Below are 19,606 nucleotides of genomic sequence, written 5' to 3'. Positions count from 1 at the left end.
CATTTTTTTCATAGAATGTCTTTTCTAATAAACTTTGAAATAATTTGACCTCCTCTTCAACTCATTTCATGCTTTAAATGTATATTCTCTTTCGTTTTCAATTATATTTATATACAGTTTATCAGTGTGGTTAATTTTATACCTATTAACTATTCAGGAAAAATATTTAGGAAATGTTGAAATCATAGCATTTTAGATGTACTCTTTAAAAGAATCACTCAATTGTTTTCTTTTCATACTTAAAAATAAATACTAATTCATTTATAATATGAGTTTTAATTACAAGTACTTAGGTTTACCTATTTACTGTTGTGTGTGTGTGTTCATATATGTGTGGGCACACATGTGCAGGTATACATGTAGGTGTGCGTAGGTGTGTGAGGCCACAGGACAACCTTTGATGTTCTTCCAATACACTGTCTGCCACTTTTTGATATGGGGTCTCTCATTGCCCTGGAGCTCGCCAGTTAGGTGAACCAGCAAGCTCCAGGGATCTGCCCATCTCCGCCTCCTCAGCACTGGGATTACAGGCACACGCTGTCACATTTTAGGCATTTTATGTGGGTACTGGGGATCAAACCCAGGTCCTTACAAGCAACTGAGCTGTCTTCCCAACCCCAAGTATTCAGGCTTTAGATTAATTTACTCTTCAATATCAGTTTTAAAAAGAGGAGAATTTTGCCTTCCAAGTATCCTGCTAGTAAGAGACTTTATTTCTTTATTCATTCATTTGATTACTTGTTCATTTAGGTTTTTTGAGGTAGACTCTCGCTCTAGCCCAGACTGACCTGGAATTCAGTATGTTGTCTCAGGGTGACCTTGAACTCGCAAGGATCCTCCTACCTCGGCTTCCCAAGTACTGGAATTAAAGGCATGTGCTACCATGCCTAGCTATTGTTTTTCCTTTCACATAATTTTAGTAGTTTATTCTACCATTATACAGTCAGGAACAACTGGTGGTCCTTTCTTTAATTACTGGCAACAATCAGTAACCAGGCAGTGTTGCTGGCTTCATTGGTGCAGTTAAGCCCAGTGGTGTGTCTGACGACCTGCCCTTAAACTGCTGTGGGCTGTAAATTCCAGAGTTGGACATGCCCTCTGACTTTGGGGGGAGCACCTCAGAGGAGCTTGACAGGAAGCCAGTGCTGGTGGAAGCAACTTTCAGCTGAGACTGTTGACTGGAATGTGAGGACGTACAGAACCTGATGCTAATAGATCTGTTTGGAATCACTTTTAAGTAAGTTGCAAGCTCAGCAAATCCAAAACAAATTATTTTGGCACATCGACAGAGTTCCAATATTCTTAAGTGTTTGGAAAAGTGCCTGGGATACAGTAAGTGAGGTCATGTCTGTGTGGCATTGATGATAGACTTAACAAAATATTCTCTAAAGAGTGACAAAAAAAAAAGCTGTTGTGCTGGGCGTGGTAATGCATGCCTTTAGTCCCAGCACTTGGGAGGCACTTGGCTCGTTGTGAGTTTGAGGCCACCCTGAAACTACATAGTGAGTTCCAGGTCAGCCTGGATTAGAGTGAGACCCTACCTCGAAAACAACAACAAAACGGCTGTTGTTAGAGCAAGGGTGAATATGCTTTCATGTCATTCAGATGGACTGAAGCAGAAGCCCTCCTCAGCTGTGCCTCATGTCACTGGTGATTGTCCTTAGTGGGGTTCAGCCTTGACTAGAGTCGAAGCTGTCTTGTTAGAAAGAAAGGCCAAGTAGTGGGATCTTTTCACTGGAGTATTTGCTAGTTGCTAGCTTACATTTAAGCTGTGTTTGTCAGTGAAGGAAAACATTTGTGTTTCAGGAAAGTCTCTCGGTGGTTTATTCAACTCACTGTCCTGCTCAGTACACCATCTATGAGCCTGTGATCCGACTCAAGGGTCAAGTGAAAACCCAGCTCTCTCAGAGGCCCTTCAGCTCCAAGGACATCCAGAGCATTGCGCTGGAGCCCACGCAGCTGCGGAGCCTGCAGCCTTCTGAGTGCAAAACCATCCAGGGCATCCTGCATGAGATTGGTGGAATTGGCATATTTGTTTTTCTTTTTGCTAGGGTAAGAGCCATGACTGTAGTTTTGCTTAAAGGAAACTGCTTTTTATTGACTATGGAAGGACTTGTAGATTACCAAAAAAAAAAAAGTTACTCTCAACTATATTAAACTCTTAAAACTGAAAATCACATTTTGGGCCAGAGAGATGGCTAAGCAGTTAAACACTTGCCTGTGAAGCCTAAGGACCCCGGTTCAAGGCTCGATTCCCCAGGACCCACGTTAGCCAGATGCACAAGGAGGCACACGTAGGTCTGGAGTTCATTTGCAGTGGCTGGAAGCCCTGGCACACCCATTCTCTCCCTCTCTCCCTCCCTCCCTCCCTCCCTCCCTCCCTCCCTCTCTCTCTCTCTCTCTCTCTCTTTCTCTCTCTCTGCCTCTTTCCCTGTCTGTCGCTCTCAAATAAATAAATAAAAATAACAAAAAAAATTAGATAAAAATCACATTTTAAGAATGATAACCAGTCTTTCTGCCACAGGTTATTAAGACTTCTAATTTGTAAAGTTTTTAGTTTTCCATTATCTATCAATGTCATGGGCACAAGTAAATATATAAGATTTTTAAATTGCCTTTGGAAATAAGTATATTTTTAAATGAAACTTATGAAGCCTTAACTCATAAAACTTCTCAATGCATGGGAAAAAACAAGGGTCTATAAATAAATGAAAATAATCTAAGTTTATTTGAACTTGAACGTGGTTTTTGTTTTTGTTTGTTTAAAGAGGAGATCTAGAAAAGATTTGACTCAGACTATAAGCACTGTTTTAAAATAAACCATTTAGAATAAACCTGTTCTCTTTAGGAGCCATCTTTCTCCCAATATGGAGTGAGCTGTCAATAATTACATCTTGATTATTTTCAGAATTACTGAAATCTGTAATAAGCCTACAAATAACCTTATTTTGGTACAAATGCTTTCTACTTCCTTAGACCTATGTCCCTGTTTAATTAAAGCAACCTTGACCTTCTTTTACCCCCAGGATGGTTATCCACAAGAATAACTTGTGCCTCATTGCCAATGCCAGCACCTCTCCCCTGTCTTGCTTTCTGGAGGGGCTGCCGTGCATCTGGCTTTGCAGCAGAGGAGCAGATGCGCACTGCTGCTGTCAGGGAACGTGGGCATCTGGCTGGTGTCCGCCCTCCTTAGTGTCAGTGCTCTCTTGTCCCGGCCTTCTCTTCCTTCTGAATGGCCTTTGTCACAAGGAAAGAAAGCCCTTCACATAACTCCTTGTCAGCATTTTATGATTTGATTTCAGAATGCATAACTTGGTTTTTCCTCTTGCATCCAGGTATTGAGTATAAAATTGAGTCTTAGAAAAGATTTAGATTTCTGTTGTGATACATGTAGAATCTCACCAACAAAAGCTGAGTGTGGTGGTTCATGCCTATAATCCTAGCAATTGAGAGGCTGGGGTAGGAGGATAACCACGAGTTCAAGGGCAGCTTGGGCTACAGAGTGAGTTCCAGTACAGCCAGGGCTAGAGTGAGAACCTACCTTGAAAAATAAAATTAAAGGGGGCTGGAGAGATGGCTTAGTAGTTGAGCGCTTGCCTGTGAAGCCTAAGGACCCCGGTTCGAGGCTCGATTCCAACCCACATTAGCCAGATGCACAAGGGGGTGCATGCATCTGGAATTCGTCTGCAGTGGCTGGAAGCCCTGGCGCGCCCATTCTCTCTCTCTGCCTCGTTCTCTGTCTGTCGCTCTCAAATAAATAAATAAAAATAAACCAAAAAATTTAAAAATAAAATAAAATAAAATTCTTAGGCTTGTAAAAGAGTGTGTGGATAGCCCCCTCAGCTGTACTATGAACTTCCAGGGTAGATGTGTGACCTTCTAACAGGGCCATCCCCATCCCCCTTAGCCCACTTTCCAGGCAGGGTTTGACTCTCCTTCCAGAATGACTCCTCTGTGCAGTCTTCCTTAAGTCAGCAGAGAAGGGTAAAAAGTGGGTGCTGCAATGAAGTTCCTCTTGTCTTCTTTGCCTTTTTTCCTAAAATAGGTATAATCTCTCCTGTAAGTGGAATGTGTCAGGAGTCAAGGTTGAACTACATTTTGTTTCCTGCTTTGTCTTGGTCTCTTTCCCACACAGGTGTCTTTAGTGGGCTGCATCATCCCTTTGCTTCTTTGTGTTTCCCCTTGCAAAGGATGCTGAGCCTGATTTTTAAAAATTAATTTATTTGAAAGAATGACTGTGCCAGAGCCTCCTGCTACTGCAAATGAACTCCAGATGCATGTGCCATTTTTGTGTCTGGCTAGAAATTGAATACAGGCTGTCAGATGCATGTGCCCTTTTGTGTCTGGCTTTACCTGGGTTCTAGGAATTGAATACAGACTGTCAGGCTTTTAACTACCGAGCCATGTTCTCAATCGCTGAGCTTGATTTTTGACCATGGAGGACTCGGCCCTGCGCTGACATTTCAGACCACTGCACAAGATGCTACTGACCATTAAGGCTGTCTGTGTTACTTACGTTCATTTGTGGGGGATCCAGGAGACTGAAGAACATTGAATTAATACCTTCTTTCAGTCTTACCTACAATTCTTATAGTATGAGTATTAAAAATTTTACTTTCATGGAAACTAATAAGTTGAATGACATAATAGTAAATAAATACTCTCACCAGACTAGGAGAAAAATATATTTACTTTTTGTTTTTAGGTTGTTGAACTCAGTGCCTCTGAAGAAACCCAGGCATTGGCACTGCAGGTTATACTGTCTTTAATTAAATACAACCAACAGAGAGTTTGTGAACTGGAGAATTGTAATGGACTTGCTATGATTCACCAGGTGCTAATCAAGCAGAAATGCATTGTTGGCTTTCACGTTTTGAAGGTATGATGTGTGGTTTCTGCAGCCCTGCTCTTGCTTCCTCAGATTCTCCCTAAGTCTCGTGTTTCAGTACTCCTGAAGAAGGTGAAAGGTAGCTGTGACACTATATTTAATCAAGCCCAGGTGCTTTGGGAGTTACTTCCATCCTTTATGTTAGAAAGGGAAAAAATAAACTCAAAGAATTGTGTCTACGCACTGGATATTGAACCCAGGGCCTCACACGTGCCATAGCCCCAGCCTCAGAGATTTTGACATCTGGACCCACCACAGATGTCTTCTAGGCCAGCCACCACCCTGTGCACTGATGAACTTGTTTGCCTCATTCTCCATGCAGGAGAGAACCCAGCTGTGCAGAGAGCACTACCACAGGCAAGGTTACCACAGTTGGTTCTAAAGACCTGCACTTGTTTTTGTTATGAGCCTGTCCTTGTCATCTGTTTGGATGCTTTTCTGGCCAACAACACGTGTTAACTTCTTGAAAGTAGGCAAAACATGACCCTTCTACCCTTAAACCACCTCTTTAGACCACCAGGCTTCTGCATTTGTGGCAGGAACCCTTACTGCTAATAGTCTAAGTCAACTTAAAAAATAAAAACAGTGTTCAGGCAAAGACCTATAATGGGGCACTCTGAAAGCTGAGGCAGGAGAATTAAGGCCAGCCTGGGCTACATAGGGAAACCCTGTCTCCAAAAATCAAGGGCTGGATTCACCTACCTGAGCCTCAGCTTCCATATCTATAAAAAGGAGACAGGCACAGTAGTCTCTATATCACAGGGCTCAAGAGACTGAAGTTTGCACTCTTTCCACCTGAAAATAGAGTTGTTTGTATTCTTTCATGTGCTGCAGATAGAAACAAAAGCATAGAATAGAGAGCTGTTAGAAGATCACATGTTAGTAAACATTTCAAGGTGACTCAAAACAACAAAAAGGAGAGCAATAAAAACAAGGACCCGGGTTGCGGCTTTATGGGGATATAGCTTGGTCGCAGAGCCCTGGTTTTCATCCTTAGTCCTGTGAAAAGAAAAGAAAAACAAAAACATAGGTTATTATGTTTGAAATTTTGAGGTTTTCTACTTGTTTGAATTGTTGGTGAAATGATGAATTAGTTACTAACTTTCCTTTGAATTCAATGTTATGACTCCTAAGATTGAAAGCTTAATGCTTCTGCTGAATTATTTCATTAATCCATATTTCTGTATCATATAGTAACGCTCATTTTCTGTAGACCCTTCTGGAAGGTTGCTGTGGTGAGGATGTCATCCTTACCAGCGAGAACGGAGACTTGAAGTTGGATGTAGAGTCCAGTGCTATAATCAAAGATGTTAAACTGTTGGAGGAGCTACTCCTCGACTGGAAGATATGGAATAAAGCAGAGGTGTGTAATATGTTCTTTTTTAATTTGTTTATTGTGGTAAAATCCATGTTTACACTCTCCACCATCTTCAAGTGTATAGCTCAGAATCATTCAGTGCGTTCAGATGTTGTACATCCATCACTAACATTTATTCCCATAATTCCTTTCATCTTATAAAGCCCAGACTGTACCTATTAAAGAGCAACTCCCCATTTTCCCCTCCTCCAAACCCTTGCCTTACCACCATGTCTTTTGGCTTTATTATTGTGGTGTTTCGCATAAGTTGAATGACAGTGTGTCTCTTTCTTCACACTTAGCTTAGTGTTATGTCTTTGGGGCTCATCCGGATGTGCATAGTCAGGATTTCCTTCCTCTCTGGGTTGGGTATGTTCACCCCTACAATAATGCTGTAATATAATAGGTATATTCTGACTTTCCAGACACTCACTTACCAGGGGATGTTTGGGTTCCTTTCACATTTTAGCTGTGGTGAGTACAGTTGTCTCAAGGAATGGATGATTTTGCTGTGTCATTGCACTGTGAATTACAGATGGAAATCTGGAGGTTGGTTTCCTGCAAAAGGTTTTGAATTGCCTCAGGTGATAATGAGCTTAAAGAGATAAATTTTGGGACTTTTCAAGACAAATTTAATCTTGGAATTAAAATCTATGCTGCCTCTCACTTGCTCTCTAGCCCAGGCTGACTGGAATTCACTGTGTCGTCTCAGGGTGGCCTCAAACACACGGCAGTTCTGACTCACAAGTGCTGGAGTTAAAGGCGTGCACCACCACGCCCAGCTATATTGCAAGTTTTCTAAAAGGCCCATAGCATGTCTCTCCCTGACGGTGTGCTAACCAGGCTGTGTTTCTGTCCTCAGCAAGGTGTGTGGGAGACTCTGCTCTCGGCTCTAGAAGTCCTCATCCGGGCCGAGCACCCGCAGCAGCAGTTTAACATACAGCAGCTCCTGAAAGCTCAAGTGGTTCATCGCTTCCTACTGACGTGTCAGGTTTTGCAGGTACTTTTCATTAGCGTCTCTGAAGAGAGTTCCCTACACTTGCTCCTGTTTAATGGCTTACTACCTTGAACATTAAAATTTGGCAGGACTTTCCATGGTAATTTTTTCTGTCTTCTCTCTCACCGACTCTGCGTGGCTGTCTTCTCTCAGGTCCTGTCCTTGTTCTTCACTGGTGTCTTACACATTACAGAGAACTACCACTTAATTTCTACATATTTCTCTACATTGCAAAGCGGTAACTTTGTAATCTCCTGAACACCAGCGATAGTTGATGAACCCTAACTTATTACAGTTTTAAACAACAGCCTACATGTGTATGGGTTTTTCAGAACTATCATGTGCTAGAGGTCTATTTTTGTGCTAGAATTTGATATATTTCCAACTTGGAAATATATCACAATTGTTACGTAAAATAGTGGTACTGACTTCCCCAGCTGTGTTGAAGTGTCTGGGCTGTGATCTGGCTTCCGCCTGCATGTTTTTATATGTCATAGGTGCCATTTTATCTGCTTGGTTAGTACAATGGGATATTTTCCAAGAGGCTTTTTTTTTTTTAATTTAATTTAATTTGTTTGATTTTTCAGAGTAGGGTCTCACTCTAGCCCAGGCTGACCTCAAACTCACGGTGATCCTCGTACTTCTGCCTCCCAAATGCTAGGAGTAAAGGCAAGTGCCACCATACCCAGCTTAATTTTTTTTAATTTCTTTGTTTCTTTCTTTCCTTTCTTTCTTTCTTTTTCCTTTCTTTTCTTTTCTTTTCTTTTCTTTTCTTTCTTTCTTTCTTTCTTTCTTTCTTTCTTTCTTTCTTTCTTTCTTTCTTTCTTTCTTTCTGTCTTTCTTTGAGAGAGAGAAAGAGAAAAAAAAAAAGGCAGCTACAGAGAGAGAATGGGCACACTAGGGCCTCCAGCCACCACAAACAAACTCCAGACACACATGCCACCTTGTACATCTGGCTTTGTGTGGTGGGTACTGGGTAATTGAACCTGTGTTGCTGGGTTTTGAAAGCAAGCACTTTTAATCACCGAGCCATCTCTCTAGCCCCAAGATACGTTTTTATTGACCTTGCAGTTCCCTGCACCAGGTGCATGTAGACACGTGATGAACACTTGCTGAATGATGGCGTTGCCTCCTTGGCCCCAGCGGCCAGTTAGATTATTGTCTTTAGAAATGTAGTGCAGTATTCTCTCTGGCTCCTGACTGGCTGAATGGTCTGTGAATCATTTGTGTTTCCTTTTCTTCTGCTCTGTTTATGTTTTATGTTCAAATTTATTGGCCAGTTTGCAGCGAGTGATACTCTAAATCTTTTGAAAATATTTTTACTCCCATACTATTTATAAAAATGTTGAATCTGGGCTGGAAAGATGGCTTGGTGGTTAAGGCTGTGAAGCCTATGGACCCTGGTTCGAGGCTCGATTCCCCAGGACCCATGTTAGCCAGATGCACAAGGGGTCGCATGCATCTGGAGTTAGTTTGCAGTGGCTGGAAGCCCTGGCATGCCCATTCTCTCTCTCTCTCTCATTCTTTCCCTCTCGGTCATTCTCAAGTTAGTTAATTAATTGATTGATTAATTAAAATAAATAAATAAAAATTCTTTTAAAAAATGTTGAATCTAAAAAAAATAAAAAATAAAAAATAAAAAATGTTGAATCTGAGGTGGGCATCGTGACACATGCCTTTATAGGAGGATTGCTGTGAGTTCAAGGCCACCCTGAAACTATATAGTGAATTCCAGGCCAGCCTGGGCTAGAGTGAGTCCCTACCTTGAAAAAAAAAGGATCTGGAACAATGGCTCATTGCTTGCTTGCAAAGTCTGCTGACCCAGGTTCAACTCCCCAGTACTCATGTAAAGCCAGATGCATAAAGTGGCCCATGGGCCTAAGTTTGTCTGTAGAAGTAAGAGGTCCTGATGTGTCCATCCTCCCTCCTCCTCTCTTCTCATAAATAAAAGCAATTCTTTAAATTTTTAAAAATTATTTTTACTGACTCTTAGAAATAATGGTGTGGTAGTTTGAATGTATGTTCCTCATAGACTCAGGTGTTTTTTTTTAATTTATTTATTTGAATGAGAGAAAAAGGCAGATGAAATAGGGAATAAGAATGGGTATGTCAGAGCCTCTAGCCACTGCAAATGAACTCCAGACACATGCACCACCATATGCATCTGGCTTACATGGGTACTGGGTAGTCAAACCTGGGTCCTAGGGCTTTGTAGGCAAGTGCCTTAACTGCTAACCCATCTCTCTAGGCCAAAACTTCACTTTTTTGTTGTTGTTGTTTGTTTATTTTTCAAGGTAGGGTTTTACTCTAGCTCAGGCTGACTTGGAGTTCACTATGTAGTCTCAGGGTGTCCTTGAACTCACAGCAATCCTACTACCTCTGCCTCCCAAGTGCTGGGATTAAAGGTGTGCACCACCACGCCCGGCTTGATTTTTGGGTTTTTAAAATTTATTTTTATTTATTCGAGAGAGAGAGAATGTACATGTCAGGGCCTCCATCAATTGCAAATGAATTCCAGACACATGTGCCACCTTGTACATTTGTCTTACATGGGTTCTGGGGAATTGACCTGGGTCCTGTAGCTTTGCAGACAAGTGTCTTAAACTGCTAAGCCATCTCTACAGCCCTGTTTAAATGTTTTAAAATCCAGGTACCAGTTCCTTTTGACAGAAAATATTTTTAATGAAAAACATGTATATATATATATAGACTATATGAACTATAGGATTTTTTTTTGTTTATTTGTTTTGTTTTTCGAGGTAGGGTCTCACTCTAGCTCAGGCTGACCTGGAATTTACTTTGTATTCTCAGGGTAGCCTTGAACTTTCAGTGATCCGCCTACCTCTGCCTCCCAGGTGCTGGGATTAAAGGCATGCGTCACCATGCCCGGAAGGAAAAAATTTATTTATTTATTTATTTATTTATTTGAGAGAAAGAGACAGACACAGAGTGTGAATATGGGCATACCAGGGCCTCCTGCCACTGCAGATGAACTCCAGACACATGCGACATTGTACATCTGGCTTTAGGTGGGTACTGGGGTATTGAACTTGGGCCATCAGACTTCCCAGGCAAGCCCCTTTTGCCCCTGAGCCATCTCCCCACTCTCTCTTACTTATTTTAAGACAATTTGTGCCACCGAATCCTATACTAAGTAATGTTAGCGTTATTCCCATGTTACAAAGAAATAGAAGCATAGCAGTATTAAATACCAGACCTGTGATCACACAGCTGTCCGTGCTTATGGTACTACGGTATGACTTGGCCCCAGCCAACTAAGTTAAGAGAGCTAGAATTAAATCACCATCCATCTTAATGAATTCTTAATGGTAAGACAACTTAAGTTAAAAAACAATGGCACATTTTAGTGGTAAATGTAATGGGAGTAGAGTAGTAAACGAGCAGAATTCTGTCATCTTGCTTAAATTAAAGATGTTACTCAACAGTTCTTTAATGCTAAAAAGAGTTGGGCTTTTGTTTTCCAGGAACACAAAGAGGGACAGCTTACGTCCATGCCCCGAGAGGTTTGCAGATCCTTTGTGAAGATCATTGCAGAAGTTCTTGGATCTCCCCCAGACTTGGAATTGTTAACAATCATCTTCAACTTCCTCTTAGCAGTTCACCCTCCTACTAATACTTATGTTTGTCACAACCCCACGAACTTTTACTTCTCTTTGCATATAGGTAGGTATGGTAGTTTTTGTTGGGTCCTAAGTGTCTCATTTGTCTTCCAAATGATCCACATTTATTCAGTGAATGTCCTCTTAGCACTGGAAGTGGTTTTAATTACATCCTGGCATTGGGATAGGCAGGGAAGGTTACAGGAGAGAGACCAAAGTGAACCATGGAGGTTCTTGTACAAGAAGCTCAAACATTATCCAAGTGTGAAGGAGCAACAGAAAGTCATAGCTGATGCTTGACAGTTCTGGGAGCTCTGAAGATGTGAGGGGACAAGGCATTCCACAGGATACATTCAGAACCCAGTGACACTAACCTGGTGGAGAGTTGGTCACACCTGTATTTCAGCACCATAGCAAGAGGAGAGTTTAAGAAAGCAGAGGTCCAGTCGGGTGTGGTGGTGCACACCTTTAATCCCAGGAGGATTAAATCTTGGGAGGCAGAGGTAGGAGGAATGCCATGAGTTCAAGGCCACCCTGAGATGACAGAGTGAATTCCAGGTCAGCCTGAACCAGAGTGAGACCCTACCTCGAAAAACCAAAAAAAAAGAAAAAGAAAAAGAAAGCAGAGGTCCCATCAGTAGAACCTGACCATGTGGGTGGTGGAAGGCTGTGCAGTAGCCAGCTCTCCATGGGGAAGGAAGGGAAACAATTTTCCCAGGCTCACCAAAGAACAAGCAGGAGGAATGAATGAGAGCAGAAAAGTGTGCGTTTGCTGTTGTGTGCTACATGTAAGAAATCAAGGTCCAAATTTCTCATGAAGCTAGAAAGGAAGGTTAAACTAAAAGCTCTGTTAAGGAATCATACACTGAATGGGGATGTTTGAAAACATTACACAAAGTTTTACCTCAAGGAATGAATAAGCAAAGACTCTTTAGAGAGATCATAAATATGTAGAAAGAAAGAATACAGGTAAATGTTGAACCTCAGAAAAAATTGTACGTATAGTTAGAGGGCAAAGAAAGTAGAAGTTAATGTGGGTGGTAACAGTCAGCTGCAACAAAGCCTGTATGAAGAACCTCCTCAGTGCTCACATCACTACTGCATGAGCCTGCCATGTGCATTCCCGTGGGAGGAGCCACGTGCATTCCCGTGGGGGGAGCCACGTGCATTCCCATGGGGGGAGCCACGTGCATTCCCGTGGGGGGAGCCACGTCAGTGCTCACATCACTACTGCATGAGCCTGCCACGAGCATTCCTGTGGAAAGAACTTTGCCTTTCTCTCTCACTCAAGTAAATAATTAAAAATTACAAAAGACATTTTAAAGGTGTTTTAAAGGTTGTGTTTTTATTTCATCTTTTTTTAATACTCTTCCTGTCTCAAACCACTTTATATCTAGATGGCAAGATCTTTCAGGAGAAAGTACAGTTGATCATGTATCTGAGGCATTCTAGCAGCGGAGGAAGGTCCCTGCCCAGCCCTGGGTTTATGGTGATCAGCCCGTCAGGCTTCGCTGCATCGCCATCTGAAGGTAACTTAACAACCTTTCCTGTTTAGTTCTGAACATACATAGATAATTATATTGTCATATTTTAGCTCTGAATATTCATTTATAATTATGTTATACACGTTTTAGTTTTGAATATTAACCGATAATTATATTGTACATGTTTTTGTTCTAAATATTCACTAATAATTGCATTGTAAATGTATAATCAGTTTAGCATAACTTGAAGTCCAAACTAACTTAAAAGTTACAGCATGCTGCATATGGTGGCACACACCTTTAATTTCACACTCAGGAGGCAGAGGTAGGATTGCTGTGAGTTCAAGGCCAGCCTGAGACTACATAGTGAATTCCAGGTCAGCCTGGTCTACATACAGTGAGACCCTACCTTGGAAAACTAAAAAGAGAGAGAGAGAGAACCCATGATTATAGTTTCTAGTTTCCTTCACATTGCTGGTACAAAGCATGACTCAAAGCAGCTTATGGGAGGAAAGGGTTTAATTTGGCTTATGGACATGAGGGGAACCTCTGATGATGGCAGGGAAATGTGGCATGAGCACAGGCTGGACATCACCTTCTGGTCAACAGCAGTAGGAGACTGTGCCCAACACTGGTAAGGGGGAACTGGATATAACACCCATAAGCCCACCCCCAACAATACATCACCTCCAGTAAGGCTCCAATTTTCAAATTGCCACCAGCTGCGGATCAAGCATCCAGAACACGTGAGTTGATGGAGACGCCTAATTCAAACCAGCACACCAAGTCTCCTGCACCCTGGTGCTCGTGCTGTACTGAGCGCAGCCCGACAAGATTTCCAGCACAGCTCATCTGAGAACTTGGAAGGTGGACGTGACTCTTGCTGTCTGCCATGGTTCTTCCTTTCTTTGCTGCTTGTAGCCATTTGCCTCTCATTAGGCTCTGGTTGACTTTCCCATTGCCTTGTTCACTCTTTCTACCCAACCCCATCATTTCAGACAACTCACTGAACAGGTGGATGCCGTACTCACCTGCCTGTTCCTTGACTCTGGGGGCTGCCCCCTCTCCTTGACCTGCCAGTCTCTAGGATCTCTCTTGGACATGACATGGTCAAGAAGGCTTCTAAGCATCTTTGGAACCTCAGTGCTATCTGCCCTTTGCTATGTCTTGTGTTCGATTTCTAAGTCACCTGTATGGTTCTGAAGCAGTTTCACATAGTATTCTATCCTCATTCTTCAAGTCTTCTGAGTAGAGCCTTTTGGTAGGTTTGGTCCTCCAATCATCTAGAAATAGCCTCTAGAGAGTTCCAGTAGCTGGGTAAAGGCAGAGGAGGCTGTCCTTTGATTGCTGCATATACAACCCCCACGCACATACATACATGCATGCATACATACACATACACAAATTAATAGAAAGAAAATTAAGAATCCTTATTTTATATTTGTAGAAACTGTAATTTATGTGGTACAATTAAGTTATTTACCAAGAGCCACCAAACTAGCAGAGCTGTCATTTGAATCAGTCATGTCTGCTGCAAAGCCGGACTCTCCACTGTGTCATGGCGCATCTGTGACTGCTGGCCTGAGGAATTTAAATTTACTTTAATTCATTTAATTTCACTACTGCCAAAACATTAATTCCTCATGACTTCAGATCATTCCGCTAATAGGTATTTTGCTGACGGAATAGGAAAAGACATGTTTCTTTTTTAAGGGTTTTTTTTTTTAATTAATTATTTATTTATTTGAGAGTGACAGACACAGAGAGAAAGACAGATAGAGGGAGAGAGAATGGGCACGCCAGGGCTTCCAGCCTCTGCAAACGGAACTCCAGACGCATGCGCCCCCTTGTGCATCTGGCTAACGTGGGATCTGGGGAACTGAGCCTCGAACCAGGTTCCTTAGGCTTCACAGGCAAGCGCTTAACCGCTAAGCCATCTCTCCAGCCCTTTTTTAAGGTTTTTAAGAAATATTTTATATATTTTCAAGAGGGGGAGAAAGGGAGAATGGACATTCTAGGACCTCTTACCACTGCAGATGAACTCCAGATGCATGTGTTACTTTGTGCATCTGACCTTACGTGTGTCCAGAAAATTGAACCTAGGCCATCAGGCTTTGCAAGCAAGCACCTTTCACTACTGAGCCATCTCATCAGACCCAAAAGTTTTAATTAGAAAGTGGGTAAATCCAGGCATGGTGGCACATGCCTTTAATCCCAGCACTTGGGATGCCAAAGTAGGAGGATCTCTGTGAGTTCAAGGCCACCCTGAGACTGCATAGTGAATCCAGGTCGGCCTGTGCTAGAGCTAGACCCTACCTGGAAAAAACAAAAAATTAAAAAGCAGGTAAAAGAAAAATAGTTTTGGTATGTAAGAATTTTTTAAGTATTTTGTTACTAGGAAAATGAACCATATGGATTGTTTAATAGTGCAAGGAAGATGGGTTGTTGCCATGGTTGTGGCTTAACACTGCAGAAAACAAGTGATAATATTCTAAGCATTGTTTTTCTGTCTATTTTTTACTAGGAAATAGTTCCTCCAATATTATTCCACAACAGATTGCTGCCCACATGCTACGTTCTAGAAGTCTACCAGCATTTCCTACTTCTTCCCCACTGATGCAAACCCGAAAGCTAGCTGGGAGCTTGGGCTCTGATATAGACAAGTCACACAACATCATAGACACTTCCGATGCTTCCCGGCCGGGGAAACAGGGGCCTCTGGGGAGTCCCAGTGCACTGCAGACAAGCCAGGAGGAGCAGCTCCTCAGCAGCTGTGAGTCTGCAAAAGCTGCCTGCGACATGGAAGCTCTTCTCCTAGCCCAGGCCACTGCCAGTGCTGCCCCCAAAGGAACACCGGGGCTTGCCACTGCCAAGGTGGATCCTAAAGACTTGGGAGCAGAGCCTAGGTCAGATGATGACAGTCCTGGGGATGAGTCCTTCCCACGCCGACCCGATAACCTCAAGGGACTGGCCTCATTCCAGCGAAGCCACAGCGCCGTTGCAAGCCTTGGGTTAGCGTTTCCCTCGCAGAATGGATCTGCTGCTGCTGGCCGCTGGCCAAGTCTTGTTGACAGAAATTCCTATGACTGGGAAAACTTTGCCTTCTCTCCTGGTTATGAGGCAGGCTACAGCCGAGCTGCAAGCGCTCACAGGTACCCATGTTTTTATAACCCACTTCAGAAAGGTCGTCTTTAGACCACTTCCGATCACAGAAAAGTGTGTTTCTTCTCATTTCAATATTAGATAGTACTGAGTTCCATATTCACACAAAGGCTAAATGGCTCTCATTGTGGTCTAATTCCTTATAGCTATTAAACAAAAAATTTCAGCTTGGAGAAATGATGGGATTGATTCCTGTTCACAAATGGGAATGCTGTGGCTACCAGCCCTGGGCCTCTGGTATACTGAGATGTCAGTGCAGCTGAGGACTGGAATTTCAAATTTAATGTCTAATACTTTAACATATGTGGAAGTGACAACTGCATGAGATATCATAGGTTCGGAATAGAATAGTGTTTAGTATACTGTTTACTTAAAGACATCTATGATAAAAGGCAGTGATAGGGGAGATAGCTCAAGTCAAGTGCCTGCCCCAGTCAGTACCCACATAAATGTCAGGCATGGTGGCATGCACCTGTAATCCCAGTGCTGAAGAGGCAGTGTATACACAGACAGATCCTTGGATCTCTGGCCATCAGGTCTAGCATAAGTGATGAGCTCCAGTCCAGGGAGAGACCCTGTCTCAAAAAGAGGTAGACGGTATTGCTGAGGATAACACCTAAGGTTGTCCTCTGACTTCCACATGCACACGTGTGCACCTGCATGCACGCGCCCACACACACACAAAGAAAGTGAAAAGTGATGGTAAGTTTGTTAATTCCAAATTAGGAAAGATTTTTTTCAAGCTTTTGGGCACTTGTTTTACCTGTTAGTCTTCCCCGTCATCGCCGTCCTAAGGTAGTTGTGAAGTGGTTTCCTCTCGGAAGCTGGGTTAAGACTTTCCTGGTCTCTCTCAGTGCCACTGAAGACTGCCTGGTTCCAATCTGCTGTGGGCTGTATGAGCTCCTAAGTGGAATCCTCCTCATTCTACCTGACACAATGCTTGAAGACGTCATGGACAAGCTTATTCACGCAGACACGCTCTTGGTCCTTGTCAACCACCCATCACCTGCTATACAGCAAGGAGTGATTAAAGTAAGGACACAGACTAAATAAAGCAACATTTATTGGAAATAAATATCAGTATAATTAAAGATTTTGAATGTATCATATCAAAATACACTGATAGCTTCATTTTATACGTATGAACTATTGTTATTTCTTACTTTTTGTATATGTTATCAAATTATAAGTCTTTCCCACATATCAGTCTCAATAAATTTGCCATATGTGTACATCATAGCTCTTTAGTAAGTTCTCTGCAGATATTTACAAGGAACATGTGTTGTTGGAAGTCTCTGTGTAGTGGAGACTTTTACCTCTTAGCTCAGTTGTTACTGTCTCAAAGAGAATTTCCTCATTGTCAGAATTGCTTCCCTCTGACTGACTCTTATTTATTTTATTATAACATCCTACTTATCTTTTCAACTTTTAAAATATTATTTATTATTAGTAAGAAAGAAGGAAAATTGGCATGTCAGGACCTCTAGCCACTGCAAATAAATTCCATACACATGCACCACCATGTACATCTGGCTTATGTGGCTTCTGGGGAATCGAACCTGGGTCCCTAGGCTTTACATGAAAGCATCTTAATCTCTAAGCCCTTATCTTTTCAATTTATCTGTGCACTTGTCATTTCTCATGTTGATATAAACTCTGTGAGTATGGATAGCTTCAGTCTAGCACATAATAAATACCAAGTGTATTTCCTTAGAAAACAAGCCAAGAATGAAATGTCCTTTTAAAGAATCTCACTTTCTTTAATTTGGCTAGACATAAGCATTGTTTGATCACATGTTCAAATTCAAAGCACTGGTCTGGTTGCTATGGGACTTATAGGCTGCATCAGAGTGTTGGAATCTATAGAGAAAGTCATCGCTACACCAGGCATCAGGAGCTGTGTGGTGAGTGCCGGGCTGGCAGTGGTGTTGATGAAGAACAGGCGCAGCAGACCACTGAGGGGCTTGTGCCCAAAGTGCACCTCAGTAACCGTGTCTGCCAACTTAGAGAGCTGTGTAGGTGTGTTTCTTTTTTTTTTTTTTAAATGTTTTTGTTTTATATTTATTTATTTATTTATTTGAAAGAGATAGACAGAGAAAGAGGCAGAGAGAGACTGAGAGAAAATGGGCACGCCAGGGCCTCCAGCCACTGTAAACAAACTCCAGACGCGTGCGCCCCCTTGTGCATCTGGCTAACGTGGGTCCTGGGGAAACGAGCCTCGAACCGGGGTCCTGAGGCTTCACAGGCAAGTGCTTAACCGCTAAGCCATTTTCCCAGCCCTAGGTGTGTTTCTTTAGGTAGTCTCACTTTAGGCCATGCTGACCTGGAATTCACTGTGTAGTCTGTGGGTGGCCTCGAACTCATGGCAATCTGAAAGCTTTTTAAAGAGGGTAGTAAATAGATGTGCACTTGGGAAGAGCTGTCTCCACAACTGTGAGGGAGAGTCTGCAGGGAGGAGCCAAAGTGTCCTATTAGCCAGCCAGCACGGGAACCGGAGAAGAGAGAACTGTGTTAGCAACCAGCCCTGCAGTGCAGGGAAGACCAGGAGCTCCTGACTTATGAGTGCACCTCAGAGGACAGGCAGACTCCAGAGACTTGCTGGAGGGAGAGGCAGGCCTTCAGAAGTATATGTGGCATGCAGGAACAGCAAACAAAAGTGTGTCTTGCCTTGATATCTGCAGAACAGTCCTAAGATCCATCCAAGTCAGGAACATGGAAAGTGGTCCAGAAGGAAAAGCAACTGGGTTTTACATATGCTGCATTTAAGAAAAGTAAAAAATAGAAATTCAGGATGGTGCACAGGACAAATACTAGTGTGTGTGTAGATATGCAGGGAGAGCTGTGCACAGGACAGATAATGGCGTGTGTGAAGATGTGCAGGGAGAACATAGCGTACTAAGGTTTGATTCAGAATTAGGCAAGTATTCTGCCTACAGCTAGCTAAAAGGCCGGCAGTCCACTGGTATCACTGTATGAGCTGAAGGACACCATTTCAGCGTTACTAAGATGCCCAAGACGGAGCGGCCACCGCTCACCACTGTAGTTAGTGTAGGTGATGGAGCGGCTACCGCTCACCACTGTAGTTAGTGTAGGTGATGGAGCGGCTACCGCTCACCACTGTAGTTAGCGTAGGTGACGGAGCAGCCACCGCTCAAGTGGCCACTGCTCACCACCATAGTTAGAGTAGGTGACGCGGCCACCGCTCACCACCATAGTTAGAAGTGTCACTAGAAAGGCCAGCGTGCTTGTTAGCTTTCTCAACGATGGCTGTGTGAATAACTCAGATGATAATTCACACACAAAAACAGTGCACTGCAGGTCTGTGCAGGTTACTTGAACATCTAAATTGCCCTAATTCTTCTGCAGCTGTTACACGCCTATTTTGCTCGAGCATCAAAGGAACAGAAAGGTAGATTTCTGAAGAACCGTGGCTTTTCCTTGCTCGCCAACCAGTTGTATCTCCACCGAGGAACCCAGGAGCTCCTAGACTGCTTCATTGAAATGTTTTTTGGACGACGTATTGGCCTTGATGAAGAGTGAGTTCTTCTACTATAATTGAAGCTTTTTTGTCTTAAAAGAAAATTTATTGGACACACTGTTAAAAATCATTTTATACCATCAGAAAAGCCAGGCATGGTTGTTCACACCTATAATCCCTGCACTTGGGAGGTTGAGGTAGAAAGATCACCATGCGGTCAAGGCCAGCCTGGATTGCAAACTGAGTTCCAGGTCAGCCTGGGCTAGAGCCTGACTTAACTGCCCTCCCCCCACCCCAAAGAGATAGGACAGCAACAAAAACAACAAAAAAGACCAAAAAGAAAAAGAAAAAAATCAGCTAGAAGTCATTTTCCAGGCAAATCAGTTTATTTTTTCCATGTGATATTCCTTCTAATATTACTTTCTCCTTTGTATTTTATCCATTAATTAGAAACCAGAAATAACCAACTGTAGTATCACATGAAAGTGACAGTCAAGTTTGGTATATAGTATTGACATGAGAAAGCTACCCATAAAGAAAGGCAGTTCTTGTGTTCTCAGTGGTAGACCAAGTGAGGGATCGTACAGGGCTTTCTCAGCCCCTCAGAGAAGCCAGTCTCT

The 19,606-nt window shown here is 42.7% G+C and overlaps 1 protein-coding gene across 4 annotated transcripts in view; it reads left to right on the top strand.

Moving 5' to 3' along the window:
• The window catches only part of Lyst (lysosomal trafficking regulator), a 175,547-nt gene that overhangs the window by 72,519 nt on the left and 83,422 nt on the right, over positions 1–19,606 (top strand). For all 4 annotated transcript variants that reach the window (XM_045150387.1, XM_045150389.1, XM_045150388.1 and 1 more), the window contains exons 17-25: positions 1,807–2,052; positions 4,706–4,879; positions 6,102–6,251; positions 7,108–7,245; positions 10,728–10,926; positions 12,260–12,391; positions 14,871–15,498; positions 16,363–16,540; positions 18,875–19,044. In XM_045150387.1, the coding sequence (XP_045006322.1) occupies positions 1,807–2,052; positions 4,706–4,879; positions 6,102–6,251; positions 7,108–7,245; positions 10,728–10,926; positions 12,260–12,391; positions 14,871–15,498; positions 16,363–16,540; positions 18,875–19,044 (2,015 nt within the window). The remainder of the gene's footprint in view (positions 1–1,806; positions 2,053–4,705; positions 4,880–6,101; positions 6,252–7,107; positions 7,246–10,727; positions 10,927–12,259; positions 12,392–14,870; positions 15,499–16,362; positions 16,541–18,874; positions 19,045–19,606) is intronic.

This window comes from Jaculus jaculus, chromosome 5 (assembly GCF_020740685.1).
Source record: "Jaculus jaculus isolate mJacJac1 chromosome 5, mJacJac1.mat.Y.cur, whole genome shotgun sequence".
Taxonomy (NCBI): Eukaryota; Metazoa; Chordata; class Mammalia; order Rodentia; family Dipodidae; genus Jaculus; species Jaculus jaculus.
This window is presented reverse-complemented; position numbering and strand designations above follow the sequence as displayed.